Here is a 19,368-nt window from a genome sequence, read left to right on the forward strand (position 1 = left end):
AAACTTTACATTCATTTACTTATGCCCTTGTTCCATGGCATGTGTGCTATGTTAGAGGATAGCTTATGGGAATTGGCTTTTTCCTTTCACCTTGTGGGTATCAGGGATCAAACAGGTTGTCAGGCTAGATGATATGTACCTTTATTCACTAAATATCTCTCCAGCTTACACCATGTGCTGTTCTAGGCTGAGGCTAGGAAAAATTGTCTTTTACTTACCTTCATGGAACTTTCCAAATGTATGAGGTTGTTAGCATATAGGAGGCAAATGATTCCCTGTATTGTGATAGAGTCCTTTACATGTGTCTATAACACAGGGAAGCTTCTCAGAGGAAAACACTGACGCCGACTGAAGTAAGAGTCAGAGTCACCCTAGAATAGGAGGGAGGGAATGTACAGGTAACAGAAAATTTGAAAACTGCTAGGAAGGAGAGCACATTAAAGACCAAAGAATAAATGAAGTTGAAGAAGCAAGAAGAGATAATCCCTTGAAACCTTTGTATAAGAGAAATGGGTATATCTATATTAGAGGTTTAAGAAACAGCAGGCTTGCATTCTGAAACAATCACTAAAACTGAGCAAAAACAGATTGGAAAGTAGCTAGGCCAGCCATGAATAGGCCAGTTGGGATCCCTGCAGAAACCCATTTGACAGCAATAGGGACTAAAATGGCAGTGGTAGAGACATGAGATATAGAGATTCGAGAAGTATTTAGGAGAGTGGCAGCAGAAACAAGGATAAAAACAGATGACCAAAGACAGCACTAAATGGCAAGACCATTAGGAGTCCAAAAGGGAAATAGTGGAAGCGCGAGACTTAAAGAAATGATAGCTATGTAACCAAGCCATGTACTGAACACGTTTTGACCCACTCTGCAAGGTGATAGAGAGAGAGAGAGAGAAAAAAATAAGATATAGTCTTCGACTGAAGGTATTTTGCAGGTCTTTTTTTAAAATAATTTTTATTTTATATGCATTGGTGTTTGACTGCATGTATGTCTATGTGAGGGTGTCAGATCCCCAGGAACAGGATTTACAGGCAGTTGTGAACTGCCATCTGGGTGCTGGAAACTGAACCCAGGTCCTCTGGAAGCAGTCAGTGCTCTTAACTGCTGATCCACCTCTCCAACCCTGGCATTTTGCAATCTTATGGACAGAGACCATTATTTTACAAAATGTTCCAGATTATGTATGTAAAACAAAATGTTGTAAATGCTATGCTAAAGATTTATACACTCTGGACTGTAAAAGAATCCACTTTGGGACCAAAAGAAAAAAAAAAAAAAAAAAAAAAAGAGGCCAGGCTACTCAGTGAGGAAAGGGGCTGTTGAGGCAAACTTCAGTGAAGAAAATGTTCAAGTTGCATTTTACTTTCAAAACCACAATTTGCTTTTCAAACCACAATATTCATATTGCCACTATCTTATTGGCTCTATTGGTGTGAAGAGACACCATGACCAAGGCAACTTTTAAAAGAAAGCATTTAAATGGGGCCTGCTTACAGTTTCAGTGGGTTACTCCATGACTATCATGGTGGGGAGCATAGCAGCAGGCAGGCAGGCATGGTGCTACACAGTAACTGAGAGTGCATATATGACTCAAAATTGCATAGATGGATGGACAGAGACAAAAAGACTAGATCAGGCATGGGCTTTTAAAACTCCAAAGCCCACCCCCAATGACAGACACACTTACTCCAACAAGGCTACGTCTCATCCTTTTCAGTTTCATCGGGTGCCAAACATTTAAATATGAGTCCATGGGGGCCATTTGCATGCAAACCACCACAGCCATGCTTAGAGAATTCCCAGTTTCACCTTAGCTGGGCCTAGGAGCTAAGGTGTAGGATGGGTTTGAAGGTCAGAAAAGAAGTAGGGATAACAGACACATGGTGGACCTTTTACCAACAGAGAAACCACTGAGGAGTCACTTTTGGACTTACTGAATGTGTAGGAGTGTGGTAAGGTACAGGTCATTGGGTAGTCCTTCTATATGGTCTGAACATAGGCTCTGACTATGGAGAAGAAAAGGTAGGGCAGACATTTCATGTATCCAGTCATCTGTGAGAGGAAGTTTTTGTACTGTATTCATCCACTGACCAATACTGTGGACATAAAAGAATAAGTGTAAAACTGTGCACAAATAACAAGTTTAATTTTGAATCTGGAGTGCTCACGAACACTCAGAAAAGTTGTGATAAAGTTGGGTAGTTTTTAGACTCAGGAAACATCCTGATTTGCATGGTAAATAATGAGTCCTGGGGTCTGGGCTGCAATTCTCAAAAACAGACACACATAAAACTTAAGATCATACTATTCCTCACTGCTAATCATTTTGCCTCTTTTGACATGGGACAACCCCATCTCTATTTGTCAGGTTATGTAACAACAATACCTCACAAATCCTGGCCAATGAATTAAAGGATGTAACTGTTGATGCATGACCTCCTGACTGCTCCCTTCAAAGGGCTCTTGTGGAGTTTGTGATGAGCTAGTAAGACTGATACAGGTCTGAGTTCTTATTGGATCTGAGTTCTCTATGTGGAGGACTACATAAGATTCTGAGAAAAACACAAATTCTTCCATGTTAAGCTGCTGAAACTTGGGGAGATTTTGTACCTTGTTCAACCCTCGCCATCCTGATTAAGTTTGTGATACAGATAAAGAAATCACCTGTATATATGTGATAGACGTTGCGGGCCTAGGTACTATCAAAAGTAGAACTTGCAGTACAATTAGGAGGCCCAGTAATTAGGAGGCAGACAGACAGTGGAGCTGAGAAGTGATGGGAGAAATAGCAGGAACAGATACTTGAGGTCAGAGGGATAGAAGAAAAAGCTGTGGCCAAGTGTCAAATGCTGCTTAGAGGTCAATCATGAGGACTGGCGAAAACAGGCTGGATTTGGAATTAAGACATCATAATCTTGCTGGCTAGAGCACTGGTGTATTAAGAGTCTCTGCACAAGATTAACTACTCTGGATACCACTGTAATTTATTACAGGACATTCATGAGCCCCTAAACTAGATTAAAATTTATCCCATATGTAAGTTTTATAAAAAATATTTTAGTCTGGGTATGTACACCTGAGTGCAGGTGCCTATAAAAGTCAGAGGCATTATATAAACAGGATCTGGAGTTTACAGGTGTTTGTAAACTGCCCAATGTGTGAGGCAAGAATCAAATTTGAGTCTTCTACAATATCAGTATATGCCAGTAATCACTGAGCCTGCTCTCCAGGCCCACCATCCCTGCTTTAACACCAGGAACTTACATGGGTCAATGTCTCAACTACTCTTTCATCTATTTTCTATTCTAGATTCCAACAAAAATTACTGGCAAAAGATCTCTGAACTATGAACCTTAAGTCATACCTTCAGTTCTCTTACTCGGCCTGAAAATTTTGTTTACTATTGACGTTTCTTACATAAAGTGCTCCACCTTGCTTTTTGACTCAATTTGACTCCTTTTTCTCTTCCATTCCTGTTGAACCTTTGAACTGGAACTCTTTTGTCGTTCTTTATTCAGTACTGTGCTCTCTCCTGGAACATCCCATAAGCAAGATATTAGTTCAATGACATCTTTAAAAATTTTCATCACACATGTACATACATGTGAGTTTGTGCATGTACAGAGGTCAGAAGACAACCTCTGGTGTCTACCTTGCTTTGCTTCTTGTTGTTTGCTGCTGTGTATATCATCCTAGCTCCACAACCTTCTGGGATCACAGACGCTTGCCACTGCACCCAGTGTTAGATGGTAGGCATTTGAAATCAGGTTCTCACAAATGCATGGCATTAAGCCTTTACCCACTGAGTCATCTCCATCTGTCAAAGACACTTTAAATCATATAATTCTTACTCATATACTAAAGTGCTATTTCAAAGCACAAAACTTATAAATTCTGTTTCAAATGTCATTTTATTGTAAGATGGTATAACTAATTACAAGTTTAAACTATCACTTGGTAATTTTAGTCAGGCAGCAAGTTGCTGCAAATCGTTTATTCAAAAGTGATCACTAGACAACTCCAGATACAGAGGAAGGATCAGAAATACCTTACTGGCCAATATGGTTAAGCCACTAAATGGACCTTGATCATTTCTTAGGAAAGGTACACTGTAAGAGTTCTTCACACAGACTAGTTCCCACTTAACTCAACTCTCTGGCCATCTCGAATGAGATAGATACATTCACATAACTGGCTGAGCTTGAGCCTTCTTTGAGAGTAGCTTTAGATCCTGAATGCACTTGGCAATGGTCTCCTTTTCCTGTGACAAGGAAAGAAAAATCTAGTTAGAATCGCAAGAACATGGCAGGGTGACATAATCTAAGATATTTCCTACTAGACCAGATCTTCAAGATTACTGTTTAATATACAAAGCTTCCTAAAAAATTTACAAGTGAAATAATAGTAGAACATAGGGAAGATAGAAGCAAATCCTAAAATCCCCTGGCCCACAGCTTTTAAGAGTAAAACCTACAAAAAAACAAAACAAAAACAGGGCTGATTATGCTTCTAACCACTTTTAGCTGACGTTAGTTTGGGTAATCATACCACCTTGAAAAAGACCAACCAACAAACACTAGTAATACAGAATATTAATAATGAAATAACTGGGGTTGGAGAGAGGAGATGGCTCAGCAGTCAAGGGCATTTCCTACTCTTCCAGAGGACCCAAGTTTGGTTCTCAGCACCCATATCAGGTTGCTCACTGCCGTATATAATTCCAGCTGCAGAGGATTTGAGGCTTCTGGCCTCCATGGGCACACACAGGCACACTAAAAATATCTATTAAATAAAAATAAATGTTAAAAAAGGAATGAAAATAATTGTCTCTTTTCTATACTTTCCTGTTGTTTTAATTTTTTAAAATAAGGAATATATTACAATGCATCAAATTCTCACAGACCTTGCTTTTCTTCTTTTTCATCTTTTAAAAATTTTGTTAACTTTTAAATTTTTTTTTATTAATTACAGTTTATTCACTTTGTATATCAACTGTAGCCCCCTCCTGATCCCACCCTGCCTTTCTCTTCTCCACCCATGCCCCTTCCCCAGTCCATTGATAGGGGAGGCCCTCCTCCCCTTCCATCTGATCCTAGTCTATCAGGTCTCATCAGGACTAGCTGCACTGTCTTGCTCTGTGGCTGGGTCAGGCTGCTCCCTCCTCAGGGAGAGGTGATCAAAGAGCCAGCCACTGAGTTCATGTCAGAGACAGTCCCTGTTCCCAATACTACGGAACCCATTTGGATACTTGCGCTACCATGGACTACATCTGTGCATAGGTTCTAGGTTATCTCCATTAATGGTCCTTGGTTGGAGTATCAGCCTCAAAAAACAGCCTTGTGTCTAGACTTTTTCCCCCTCTCCTTGTAGAGCTCCTGTCCCTGTCCCCTCCAGGTATTTCTACCTCCCTCTTCTTTCATAAGATTCCCTGCACTCTGCCCAAAGTTTGGCTATGAGTCTCAGCGTCTGCTTTGATACCCTGCTAGGTAAAGTCTTTTAGAGGCCCTCTGTGGTAGGCTCCTGTCCTGTTCTCTGCTTTTCCCTCTTCCACTGTCTGTTCCATTTGCCTATCTAAGTGTGGTTTGATCATCTTACCCAGGGTCCTCTTTCTTGATTAGCTTCTTTTGTTGTATAGATTTTAGTATGATTATCCTATATATGTCTAATATCCACTTATAAGTGAGTATATACATATACCATGTGTGTCTTTCTGTTTCTGGGATACCTCACTCAGGACGATCTAGTTCCCACAATTTGCATGCAAATTTCATGATTTCCTTGCTTTTAATTGCTGAGTAGTATTCCATTGTGCAAATGTACCACAATTTCTGTATCCACTCCTCAACTGAGGGATATCTGGGTTGTTTCCAGCTTCTGGCTATTACAAATAAGCTGCTACGAACATGGCTGAACAAATGTCCTTGTTGTAAACTTGAGCATTTTTTGGACATATGCCTAGGAGTGGTATGGCTGGATCTTGAGGAAGCGCTATTCCTAATTGTCTGAGAAAGCACCAGATTGATTTCCAAAGTAGTTGTACAAGTTTACATCCCCACCAGCAATGGAGGAGGGTTCCCCTTTCTCCACATCCTCTCCAGCATGTGTTGTCACTTGAATTTTTGATCTTAGCAAGTCATTTTATTTTATTTATTTTATGTGCATGACTGTTTTTTCACTGGGCTGTGCTTTGAAGTTTCTATCTCACGCCAGGCCCAGTATTCTTCTGTTTTATGCTTGTGGATCAGAGGTTCTTAGCTACTGCTCGGTGCCATGTCTGTTTGCTTGTTCCCTGCCATGAAGTCATGGACTAAACTACCCTTTGGAACTGTAAGTCACAAATTACATCTTTCTTTTACAAGTTGGTTTGGCCATGGTGCCTTGTCAAAGGGGTAGAAAAGCAACTAAACAGGAAAAACACTAGCCTCCAAACCTAAAAACCTGAGTGCAATCACTGGGACTCATATAATAGAGAAAAAGAACTGCCTCCCACAAGTTATCCTGACTTCTACATGGGTGTTATGTGTGCACATGTACACACACACACACACACACACACACACACACACACACTAAAAAGCGCATGATTGCCAGGGTACCAGTCCAACCATAGAAGCTATAAAACGTCATGTACCTGCTGTGCAGAAATGCTCTGCACCACACGCTTTTCCACCCAGTTTATCATGTGCTCTTGCTCCTTGCGACGCAACATGTCCTGTACGGAAATGTGATAGTCCAGGCGACTCTTTACCTCCTTATATGCTCTATATAGCCGTTCTCGATAAGTGACCTCCAAGGCCAGGGCAATGTTATTCTGGGGGAGAGGGGTGAGTGAAAATTAAGAAATGGTTTGCACATTTTTTGCACATAATTAAGAAATACTGTTTGCACATACAAAAGGATACTTCTGATTTGGTAGCTTTGCCAGATAGTATACTCCATATCTCACTTGTATGTATGTATATGTGAAATTCCTTTAATATGCAGGTAGTAAAACACCATGTGGCAAATAAACCATTGGTATAGGCTACCATTTTTCTCTTTCTTACATTCTTCCCCACAAATATTTAACACAACAGATGTTACGCATACAAACATGCTTATATATCCTTGTGCTATATACCATACACCTCAATTTTAACGTACGACGGAGTCCAACACTGTTTTAAGGGTTCCAGGATCACTTATCCAAGTTCTGCTAATAGGGTTAGGCTGTTTCCAATCTTTTCTACTAGAAATAGTGCTGTGTGTGCATGATATCTATCTTATGTTTGAATGGTAGCTCATATTTGCTATGATCTATACATTCTTGTACTTGTGCCAATTAAGTCAACTTTTATAAATACATCATAGGGTACAAGTGTATCTATTTTACAGAGAGAAACAGATAGATAAACTGTGAAGCTAAGATATGAACACAGACAATCAGGCTACAAAGCCCGTACTTTTAAGGATCTATTCTTACCTAACCCTCAAAGCTTTTTGAAGGCTATTTGCAACAATCTTGCCAGAGTGATCCTTTAAAATGTAAGTGAAACCACATCACTCCTCTGCCTATAACAACTTTCTCTCAATCACCTTAGGTCAAGCCCTCCCAAGAAACACCAATGACTTGACATATTACAGCCCTTGCCTATGCGCTTCCTTCTTTCTTTTATTCTCTCACTCAGCCATTCTAACTTTAGCTATGTTGGCATTGTGACTGCCTTGATTACAGAAAATAACTTCTCGGATGAAGGCCCTTCCAGCTGTTTGTCTCTGCCTGAATCATTATTTCTTTAGGAACCAGCATAACTTGACCATTACTTCTTTCAGGTCCTTGCTCAAATATTTTATCAGACATCTTTCCCAACTGTCCTACAAAACAGTAATTCCTTATTCCCGCAGTGTTTACTATTAGTTTCCCGTCTTCTTAAGCACCACAGTCTTCTAACACCTGGCTATAAAAGTATAAACTGAAGTTCTCAGACATGGGGGAGGGACACAAAAGAGTATCAAACATTTACAAGGCTGATTAACAATGAAAACTTCAGTCATGATTTTATAGGTTTAGACCCAAACCACCTTGGGCTATTTCAGCTCCTAAAATTGATATTTATTATCCAACTCTACCTATGACCCAATATCCTTGTGACTATTAGGTAAATACTTAGGAATACACAGGCTCACTCACCAACCTAAAGGCTAAGAATAATCATTAGTTTATATGTATCTGAGGCCTACACAGAGATTTTCTTGCTTTGCTGTAACTTGCTGACCTAATGTTTCCACTAAAATGTTTTTTATGTTTGAGTGTTAGGATTGCATGCATGTTTGTGTACTGTGTGCACGTGTGTGCTTGCAGATGCCAGAAGAGAGCACTGGACCCCCTGGAACTGTATTTAGCTACAGAATAAACTCTTTTATTCCCTTTGAGATGAGAGGTGTTTTTCTGTGTAGACAAAAAGGAACTCTATGAAGATATAATTTTTTTTTTCTTGTTGATTTTCCTTATACCTCACCTTAGTATCCAGATAAGAACTGAACAAGTATATGGCTCAGAGCAATCCTTCTGCCTCAGCCTCCTGGGTGGTGGGCTAAAGGTGTGAATGATCATACCCAGCTCAGCTTCAACATTTTCTGAGATTTTAAAACTGAACTCATGTGCTTAATGAATCCTATTACAAAAACTGTAGATTCCTAGTCTCAAGAGGCCTAACTCTATAGGGCTTGAAACGGGTCAGAAAAACTAGTGAGTGATGCATGCGGTAATGAGGCCGCATGGATAATCAGTGGCCTAAATCCTTATTATTAGTATTTCAGATACTTTATCTCAGCATATTTTCACTGCATGCAGGTTTCTCTTAAACTTTTAAAAATGAACAGTTTGCATGCATTTATGTGCTTGTGTAATACGCATGCCCAGTGCCTGTGCAAATCAGAAAAGGGTGTCTGATTCCCTGGAACTAGAGCTGTGAGCTACTATGTGGGTACCAGAAACTGAACCCAAGTTTTCTGAAAGAGCAACAAGTGCTCTTAACTGCTGAGCTACCTCTTTAGGTCCATATGTGTGCTTATGTAATACAAAATTTCAATAAGACATCTTACCTTCATTTTATTTTTTGAGAGTAAGTTTCTCTCTTACTTTTAAATATTTGGCATAAAATAGTGGGCTCAAAAAAAAAAAACAATGATAAAATATCTGACATCCTTCTAATTTTAGAATCTAATTAAGCTCTGGCTATGATTACAAACTCTACTGCTTTTCAGTTCGGCTTTCTGAATGAATGTTAAGGATCAGATTATCTAACAGCAAATGTTAAGATTTTCTTATCCAAATATGATTAAATGCAGAGAATGTATTTCACCTTTGGTTTTCTTAGATAGTGCATACTTTATTAAAAAGCAACAACAACAATAACAACAAAACAGTCCTAACTTATTTTTTTCTTTTGTATGGACTCAAACTGTGTTCTTTTACAATTTATACTGCTTTTAAACAATCGTAAATATTAATTTCATTTATATACACATTTTCACTAAAATATCTACCTAACTATAATTGCCAAATTCTAGTCAAATCTTTTCTATATAAAATAAAGCCCATTTTAATCATTCCTCAAAATATTCTTATTTTTTGGATAGAGTTGGGGCTTTCTTGCACATGGAAGGCAAGTGAACTACAGTTGAACTACATCCCCAGATACTAATATTTTATTGTCTTTTTGTTTTTAGCACACCCACAAATAACTAAACTATATTAGGAGTTACTGAAACCTACCCTCTGAGCGTCGAAGAAGTAATGGCGCTTCTGAACCAGTGCCTGCTGTGCCTTCTCCATGTCAATTGCATCCTGAATTTGTTTGATGGACGACTGCTTTACTTCTTCTAGTTCAGCAATTTTTTGCTGTAATTATATTACAATGTCAGCTGAAGCACTAACAGTACCAAAAATTCATTTTATGCTCCTACAGTTTTATTCATCATCTACATAAATGCTCATGAAGACACACACAGAGGGAAACACACAAATCTTTAAAAGCATTACCTATAAGAGTTACATATCACTGAAAAAAAAAAAAAAGATCAAGGAAGGTCAACTTAAACTAAGGATGTGTGAAAAATACTATATATAAAACCTGCTGTTCTGTATGGTAAGTAAATAACCATAACGAGAATTTGAGCAGGCTACCCTGCATAGGTGGATAATATTGCTCCTAGAAGCCATAGGTTATTAAAAAAAAAAAAAAAATCCCAGTACTAGGTTTGAGATATTAAATTGTTGGTCAGGAGGCTCCAAGGGCCCCAATACAGTCTACTTTCATTGCTCCTGACTGAGTAGCAGAATGAGAGAGATGGTTAAGATCCTGCTGCTGAAATGACCACAAGACAGAGAAATCTATCTTGAACTAAGATAGATGTTTTTTCTCTGCTGGCTAGTTTTCGCAATACCTGAAGGTGCTAGGTAGGCAGAGGAAGAGAAATCATCAACAATTTTTCCCTTGATCTGAACCCTTCAACCTCTAACATCAACCTGCCAAGATATGTTCCAGTGTAATGACTATGATTTTTTTCTTTCTTTCTTTTGTCTTTGAGACAGGGTTTCTTTCTGTAGCTATGGCTAGCTTGGACTCACTTTGATGACCAAACAGGGTGGCCTCGAACTCAGAGACCCACCTGCCTCTGCCTCCCTGAGTGTTGGGAATCACAGGCGTCGTGTACTAGCACGCCTGGCATCATCAACTATTTTCTGATTGGTTTTGACATCTACTCTACAGGAAGGAACTCATGTATGGTTCTGTAAATCCAGTCCAAATTCCTTGATTTAGGATAGAACATACTTTTGTTGTTTTGCTAAATGAATAGTGTCAAAGTATTTTCTGCATATTTATTTTCTACCCATAGATTGTGCTTCTTTTAGCCTTCCTTGGAGAAGCTTGTTTTCAGTGAGTAGTAATTATGAGACTCATTAACTAGTGAATACATGACTGTGGAGTGCTCAGACCTAAATGTGACATCTGTATCACCTCCCCCAAGGCTCAGGGAACACCAAGGAAGAGGAAGCAGAATGATTCTAATCTAATGGTTATGGAGGAACAGTACCAAATGCTATATATTCTGGACATATCACAGTCAATGAACTAATGAACTCAGAGCAGCTGTGGTTATTTGTACAAGACTGAACTGTCAAGTTTCAATCATGGATGTAGGAGGAATTCAGAAAGCCCTACTCTTTACCACAAGCAGTTAATGGTTGCTGAGGGAGAGTATTTTTCTTCAGTGGTATACACACCGGTATGTTTCTGTAAACAAGCACCCAATATGCAAGCAATACCAATAAAAACCAATAAAAACACAAAAACAAAAGCATGAGTGTAGGAAAAAGACTTGTTGGGAAAAGAGTCAGCAGAAATGGGAGGAGGGGAGGAAGAGGGTAATGAGAGATGAATGTGATCAAAGTACACATATAAAACTGTCAGAAGCAAAACGTCCACAATTTCAAAGTCTTCCTGGTATACAAAGTGAGCACTAGGTCAGAGGGCTACATAGTGATCTTGTCTCAAAAGGTCAAAATAATCAAATTCTATCACTTGGGAGACAGACATCAAGGGATTCAGGAATTCAATGTAAGTCTTGACTTTATAGAAGCTTACTATCACCCTGTGCCTCATGGGAGCCCTCACCAGGTCCCAACACATCATCAATCAATCAAGCAGATGAACACAAATGGAAGCATAGTTATTTTTTATTATTATTATTATAATAAAGAAGTAACTGTGTTTCAATTTATCCTAGTTGATACTCAACATAGTATGTTAGTTAACTCAGCATGTTCTAAAAAAACTATTCTTTGACAATATTGTACACATATAGTTTTCTTTTTATTAACTTAAAAGCAGCTAAAATGAGATATACTTTGGTTTTTAGAAATACGAAAAAGACTAAGGAAAAATCTGAAGAGTATGGTTGACTTAAATTCTATCTCAAAGCATTAACTAACTGCAACTGACTGTAACCATAGTAACTATATTCATTGGTGTGCCTTTCCCTCTAATGTCCGTATAATAACCATGCTAGACAACTGAGATGTTTCTGCTATAGTCTAAAGTGGGGAAAAAGTTTAAGATTCTTACCTCATTAAGTTTATCAATAAATTCTCCAATAGAGGCGCCATATTTCTTAATCACATAGATTATCAGCCCTACTACTGATATAGTAGAGAAGGTCTCTGCGGTAATCACATATATTTCTTTGGATAAAAAATACAAGCAAAGTCCAGTTCCAAGCACGTAGGGACCTAGAAGAACGAAAAGCCATCTTATATGTTATATCTACTGCACATTTGTTTACTCCAAGGCTAGTTAAAAATGATACCCAGGCTGTGCATGGTGGCGCATGCTTATAATCCCAGCACTCAGGAAGGCAGGGGCAGGTGGATCTTTATGAATTCGAGGACAGTCTGCTCTACAAAGCGAACTCAGGACAACCAAAGCTACACAGAGAAAACCTGTCTTGAAACCCCGCCCCCCGCCCCCCCCCCAAAGAGGTAATCAGATTATACACATACAGATTAAGCAGTATGTAGAGTTGAGAGAGAAGATCTGGACTGCAGGAAATCTATATCATGACTCTACAACTTATCAGAAACAGAAATCAAAATAATCTCTGAACTTTGTTTCCTCAAAGGAGAAACAGTCCCTTCTTCCCGGGCTGATAAAAGACATACCGTAAATGTCAAGCCCTAGCACACAGGAGCTCTTCTACACAAACATTAAGCTGCTGTTTTCTAGAGTAATCTGTCCAGCAACATATACTGCTAATTGAATGGAAATACAGGACAGGACAAAAATCTACACTTTCTTTGCCTACATTAAAAAAAAAAAGTCAAGATAAAAAAAACACAAGCAAAAAGCAATTATTAAAAATATACACAGTTATCAGAATCCTCAATTTCTGTAGGCAACTAATATAATATTTTCAAACATTTACCCCCCCCCCCCCAAAAAAAAAAGGAGGCCATGAGTTAACATGAGTTAAGAAAGAGAGAAGAGGATTCAGGATACAAACAGTTTTGTTTTTTTTTTTTTTCTTTTTAGATTGTTTTAAAAGTTGGAATTTACAGGTCTGGGGAAATGACTTAGTGGTTGAACATTTGCTCTTCTTGAAGAGGGCTCAGGCTTAAACTAGCATCCACATGGCAGGTCACAACCTTCTGTAACTCCAGCTCCAGGAGACTCAATACCCTCTAAGAGCACTTGCATGCAAGAGGTCCACAGATATACATGCAGGCAAAACACTCACACACATAAAAATAAAAACCATAAAAAGCTAGAATTTATCCTATTGCATAGAACGGACCTTTGCTTCTCAAGAGTGGAACTAAAGTAGCCTCTGACAGTCTTGCTATATAGCCCTAGTTGGCACTACAATTCCTGTCAGCTTCTGGCTAGGATTACAAGGATATGCCACCATGTCTGGCTACGTGTCTTAACAATTGCTACGCTGACATGATTTTGAAGTTAATAGTGTTTAGAACACAAATATTTCCTAAGCATTTTCCTTTGTATCTTACCAGATGTTAGGATGGGACACAAGGCTTTAAAGACAGCACTACAATTTGAGTAACAGTAGAGACAAAGAATTTTAACATGTATCACAAGAGTAAGAATTATAGTTCCGATTATATACAACCTAGATTTCTGAAAGTCTCAGGCTTTTTTCAGTATCTTTAGTATATAAAATTTAAATATGAGTTTATAAAAGGGACCATTGTATCAACATTTTAATGATTTACAGGATCCAAAGACACTCATTTTCTTCAACTTCAGATAAGAAAATGCTATTTTAGGACAGTCTAGAGCTACAAACAAATCTTGGGTTTCCAGTGTGCCATTGAAGAAAGGCAATATGCAGAGATAAGAGAAATCTAAGCCAAAAGACCTAAGTTCTAATCCAGTTTAGCCACAAGTGGGAGTAAGAAAACCTTGCAAATCACTTTTCTAGGTCTTATTGATAATAAAATGTTTTCATGAGAATGCCTACGTATTAAATAAGTGAAATCAGTCATTATAAAAAAAAAAAAACAATAGAAAACAAACAACACAGTTCTGAAAGATTGTATCTTTTATAAAAACCGATAAAGGAAGATGTTCCTACTGTTCTTAAGATAAGTGCCCATCATACACTCTCTAATAGCCTTTACTACTTTACTTTTATTCAGAGATCCCTTTATTATCTGACCGAGTAGGATATATAAGTACTAACTCTTAATTTTTTATCCTATACTACAATATATGTTCCACAACATTAGAGACTTAACTTAGTCCATTATTGTATGGTTAGAACAATGCCTGACAGTAAGTCAAAGAAATCAGCATGATTAGCAAGTTAATAAATAGAAACAAAGCTATAAAACTATAAGTTGGAGCAAGTGTTTTTTTTCTTTTTTTTAAATATGGGATCACCATAATTTTTTCTGGAAAAAAGAACTGACTTAATTTTAACAATATCACTTAAACATATTACTAAAGACCAGGCAATGCTCACCTGTTACACCAGTTTTAGGGTAAAGGAACTGGAAAAATTCCTCAGGAATCAGCCCAAGACGGACTTTTCCTCCATATTCAGGAAGAGGTGGTACAGGGGCAAGACGTGGCTGTCCTGTGTGAAACACCCTTGTTGCCTGTAATATCCTATAAACAACCATTATATAAATTTAAAACCAATTTTTCAAAGAAAATACAATGTACAATTAATAAAAACAATGACTGGGGATAAAGACTGAGTTCTTTCCTACTGCCACAATGAAAAGAGAACAGAGAAGAAATTGGAATGTCAAGGCAGTGACTTAAGATGCTTGAACCTTTTCTGGAATCTCTGTGTAAGTCTAGACTAAACACTAGGACTTTAGAAAAGATTTTGTTTTCAAAAACTTTTTTTTTTTTTTGTATTATGTGTGTCTGCACACACATGCACAACACCATACAGGTAAAGGTTAGAGGACAACTTGTAGGACTTGTTTCTCTTCTTTCACATGGGTCTGGGCAACAGAACTCAGGTATACTGTCCGGTTATATATTGGCAGGTATCTTAATGTAGAAGAATTTTAATCCAGTAACCTGTCTGCTCTTATTTTTTTTCCTGATTTTTTAAAAAATGTATTATTTATACAGTGTTCTGCCTGCTTGTGTGCCTACAGGTCAGAAAAGGACACCAGATATCATTATAGATAGTTATGAGCCACCATGTGGTTGCTGGGAAAGACCTTCTAGGTCTGTGTGATCTGGCTGGAATGCAGACGTGCCCACAGTACATACCTTTAATCCCAAACGGTGAAAGTAAAGTTAGTTTGTAGAAAGAGCATTGATGTTTGACAGTGAGGTCCAACTGAAAAGCAGACAGTGACTAATCAGAGAAAGATTTGACAGACTAGGATATGCCCAATTCTCAGAACAGAAAGGAAAGAGAGGCGGTTTAAGAGAAAGCAAGAGGAAAGAGAAGTGACTTAATAGGGAGCAGAGAGAGAGGGAGAGAGGAGGCAGTTTACTGGGACAGTTTTACTAAGACAGGTTGTAGAGAGAACAAGATAGACACAGGTAGACAGACATGCCAGAGAATGAAAAGGAGCCAGATGATTAGAACAGATTGCTAGTTAGTTTGAAGGTCAAGAACAGCAATTCCATCAGAAGCTGAGAAAAGCCAGTTTGAATCAGTCCTTTTGGAGAGGAGTTTGGGCCAGTTAGCCAGAGTTCAGAAAAAAAATAGAAAGGATGAGCTTATTCAGCAGTAAGTCTCAGAGGCTGAAAACATTCTAGGCCTAGATAAGACTGTACAAAGGCAAGAATCTTCCAGGATGAGGCCTAGGTTAGCAGACAGAAGCATTAAGCCAGAGATGACAATTACATCAGGTGAATAAAAGTTACTTTTACATTTTAACCTGCTAAACCACATCACTAAGCCTCTAGAACTCAAGTTTGTGTGATCTCAGATTTCTTTATGTAAGGAATAAAACATGTTACTTTACACGGCATTGTGAAGATTGAGTTAATAACTGTAACATTCTTAGAATGGTGCTTGTCATTTAGTAGGGTTCCACATGAGTAATTACCTAAATGCCAACTCTGCTATAAGCAACCTGATACTAAGAACTTTGCGTCTAAATATTCCCTTTGATGGACCTGTCATCCGTCTGTGAAACAGGCCTTTTCAGTTTGCAGTAGTTCTAATTAAGTTTCATCTTTGAGCTGTACATACATCTTTGGAACCTCAATCCATTTTCTTATTTTTCTGGCCTATGTAAGAAAATGCTCATATACATTTAGGGTAAACATTCAAGCTCCCTCACAATTCTGCCTGCCTGATAAAAAGCTTTCCAGATTTTATCTGGAAAGGGAAGGGGAGTGATGAGATCTAGGTTCCACACAATATTTTAAACCCAATAGTTAAAATAAATAAATAAAGCTTGATATTGCCACTTCTAGGCTTCAACTAGAATAGATTTTTTGCACACTATTTGTATTAGTCTCTGAATTTTTAGTAGTTACAGCATTGATAAAATCTTTGTGTTTCATTCACATCTGCAGTCAAACTTAGTCTCCTTAAGGTTTTAAGGATGATTCTCCCACACTTCCCATCTCACATCTCCTTTATCCTCTACATCTCTATAGTTCATGCACTTTAAGGGTTTAATAGGATTTTACTAATTTTAATTTTCTCATTTATTACAGTGCTATGAATTAGGCCCAGCAGCTCATACACGTAGGTAAACATTCCATCACTAAGCTATTACCTCAGTCCTATGTTCCTTATATTTGAATATCATTTTATGTCTCTAAAAACATCAGTGATTCCACCAAGCTTTGAAACTGAAAAACCATGCTAAAGATCCATTCCTTGAAATTAGGGTTTCCCAGCTTCAACCTGACTTAACATTTGGATTGGGTAATTCTTTGTTGTAGAGATGGCTCTTCTGTATACTCCTGAATGTTTAGAAATATCCCTGTAGCTGCCCAATGGTAGCAACCAAAACCGCTTTCAGACATGGCCAAATGTTGCCTGGAAAATCAACTGAAGGCTGATTCAGATCATACCACTAAAGAATTTTCTTTAGAACTTTGCCAAGGTTATCTCAGCTGAAGCCCTCATCTTCTCTTTCTCAAACTACTTTAACATCCTGAAAGCTAACCACTTTTCTTTTTGCCAAATATTCTTTAAATGTAGTTCCTTCATACTGCAGTCAATGCTTCTAAAACATGATCTGACTGAACACTCTTCAGCAGGCTCTCTTCTGTCTACAGAAAACAAATAGCACAGCTGACCCAGACCCTGCTAATTTTGTATCATTTTTCTTTAGTGCCTTACCTATACTCATGAACTACTCATGTCCCTCCAAAACAAGCTTAATGACCAAAGGGATTAGGGCTGAAGAGACAGCTGGCAGCCCAGCCAAGGTGCTTATTGTTCTCCCACGGGACCTGAATTCGGTTCCCAGCACCTATGCTGGGCTCACAATCATCTTTAACTCCAGATCCAGATATGAGACCCTTCTCCTGCCTCTGCAAGCACTTGTGCATACATGTTTCTGTACAAGCACTGGAGCATACACGAATACATAAATAAAAATTCTTAAATAAGCTTGGCATTTTTGAGAAATAGGAAGGCTGGTATGACTGGAACTAAAGCTAAATGTGGAAGGATGAGGAAGAATCAAGAGAGAAAGATAGGGTTAATTTAAATAGAGGTTTCTTGGTATTTGGTTTTTATGAGGGATATGAGCCTAATGGCTTTAGGTGGGGGGCTGGTGTACTCTCTCTACAATATTGAAAATGGGCTGCACTGGGATAAGAACAGACAGTAAGACTAAAAGCCTAATGAAATGACCATTTCAAAACTGTTGGCTGCTCATGCCATAATAATGGCAGTGAAAGAAAAGTAGTCAGATTCAAAGCATAATCACAAGATGCGAGTCTTGCTGATGTATTAGAAAATGGAGTGTAAGAGAGAAATGAAGGTTGTTGCACCTTGTATCTTCCGAATGTAATTCACTTATTACTTGTCATAATTTTTATGTTGGCAGTGCTAAGGATAAAGAGATACATCGTATGAAGTCATTTTTTTTTCTGTAAGTTGGAAGCAGTTAATTATAGTCTCACCTTATTACACACAGACATTTACACATAAACAAGGTCAGTTTCCCCAAGCACTTCGTAGTTATTAAACTTTAAAAGCTTCATGATAAAATTTAGGAGTTACAACACATACACACCCTGACATGTTTTAAGAAATGAATTTTAACAGCAACACCGCCAACATTTCTAAGCACACACAATGTACCAAGCACTGTTTTCTAAATGTTACAAGAATTACGTCTCATATTTCATAATCCACAATATATGGCTCACAGCTAAGTGGGGGAGCCATGTGTACCCAGCTCTACCTTTTCGGCCTATAAACCGCTACCACGCAGCTGTCTCTAGGACTCAGGTGGTTGTGAGCTCCAAAGAAGGTGTAGGTTGTTATTCACTGTCCTTCTCTTAGGCGATCGTTAAGTATTTACAAATCAATAAATGACTTCTGATTACCGTTATGGCGATTAAAGCCAGAAACCTGGGAAGACACCCAAAACATGCTTTATTTTGCTATATTTTACCAGATCTGTTCTTGGGTGTAGTCTAGTGACTGATTTAGAGCTGTGTGTCGCTGAAGGTCACCGTGAGGGGTAAGCCATATAACCCTCTTTGGTGATTGTCACGGGGGTGTGGGGTACGGTAACGTTCGAGGCAATTAGAAGAACCAGTGTCTGAATGAGGATTTAAGCCTGAGAAAATGAAGGAAATTCCCGGCTTAGCGCTAGGAGAAGGAAACGGATATAAAACGTAGTGACACTTACCCGGGTCCCAGGGCGGCCGCGTTCTTCAGGCACGGGGCTGCAAACACACAAGGCGCAGGTTAGCAAAGCCAAGGTGAAACCCAGCTTTCACCTCGCTCGGTCTCCTCGAGACGCGATCCCTACGGCCCGTGCGTCCCTCTTTGACGTCCCCTTGAGATCCTACACTGTCAGGGAGCTCCTCCGAGCACCCCTCCGCTCAGGCCCAGTCACTGCTGCCCGTTTTTACCCACTTCCCGCCCCCCTGGAACTGAAGGCCTAGCTTCTTCCTAGTCATTCCGACAGGCCAGCTTACGGTCTCCATCTCTCACCCGCTGTGGCGGCGGCAGAAAGCACCACCCGGGACAGCATTGTCTGCCAAGGTCCAGACGGCGGTCTCCGCGTCCCTGTGACCCCGACCCGAGATTGTCAGGGGCAGGAACAAGATGGCCGCTCCCATATCTCGCGAGAAGAGAGCTACTTTACGTCATGCGCGGATTTTTTTTTTTTCCTCGCGAGAA

At 38.9% G+C, this 19,368-nt stretch overlaps 1 protein-coding gene across 1 annotated transcript; it reads right to left on the reverse strand.

Moving 5' to 3' along the window:
• Positions 1-3,898: 3,898 nt before the first annotated feature.
• On the reverse strand, positions 3,899-19,315 carry Atp5pb (ATP synthase peripheral stalk-membrane subunit b). Its single transcript, XM_055628993.1, has 7 exons — positions 19,180-19,315; positions 18,872-18,908; positions 14,530-14,675; positions 12,117-12,280; positions 9,764-9,889; positions 6,638-6,817; positions 3,899-4,267 (listed from the first exon to the last, which is right to left on the reverse strand). Exons 1-7 carry the CDS (start codon positions 19,217-19,219, stop codon positions 4,190-4,192), a joined length of 771 nt encoding a protein of 256 aa, XP_055484968.1. The 5' UTR covers positions 19,220-19,315; the 3' UTR covers positions 3,899-4,189.
• Positions 19,316-19,368: the final 53 nt, after the last annotated feature.

The sequence above is a fragment of the Psammomys obesus genome, unplaced genomic scaffold (assembly GCF_907164565.1).
Source record: "Psammomys obesus unplaced genomic scaffold, mPsaObe1.curated_primary_1811, whole genome shotgun sequence".
Lineage (NCBI taxonomy): Eukaryota > Metazoa > Chordata > Mammalia > Rodentia > Muridae > Psammomys > Psammomys obesus.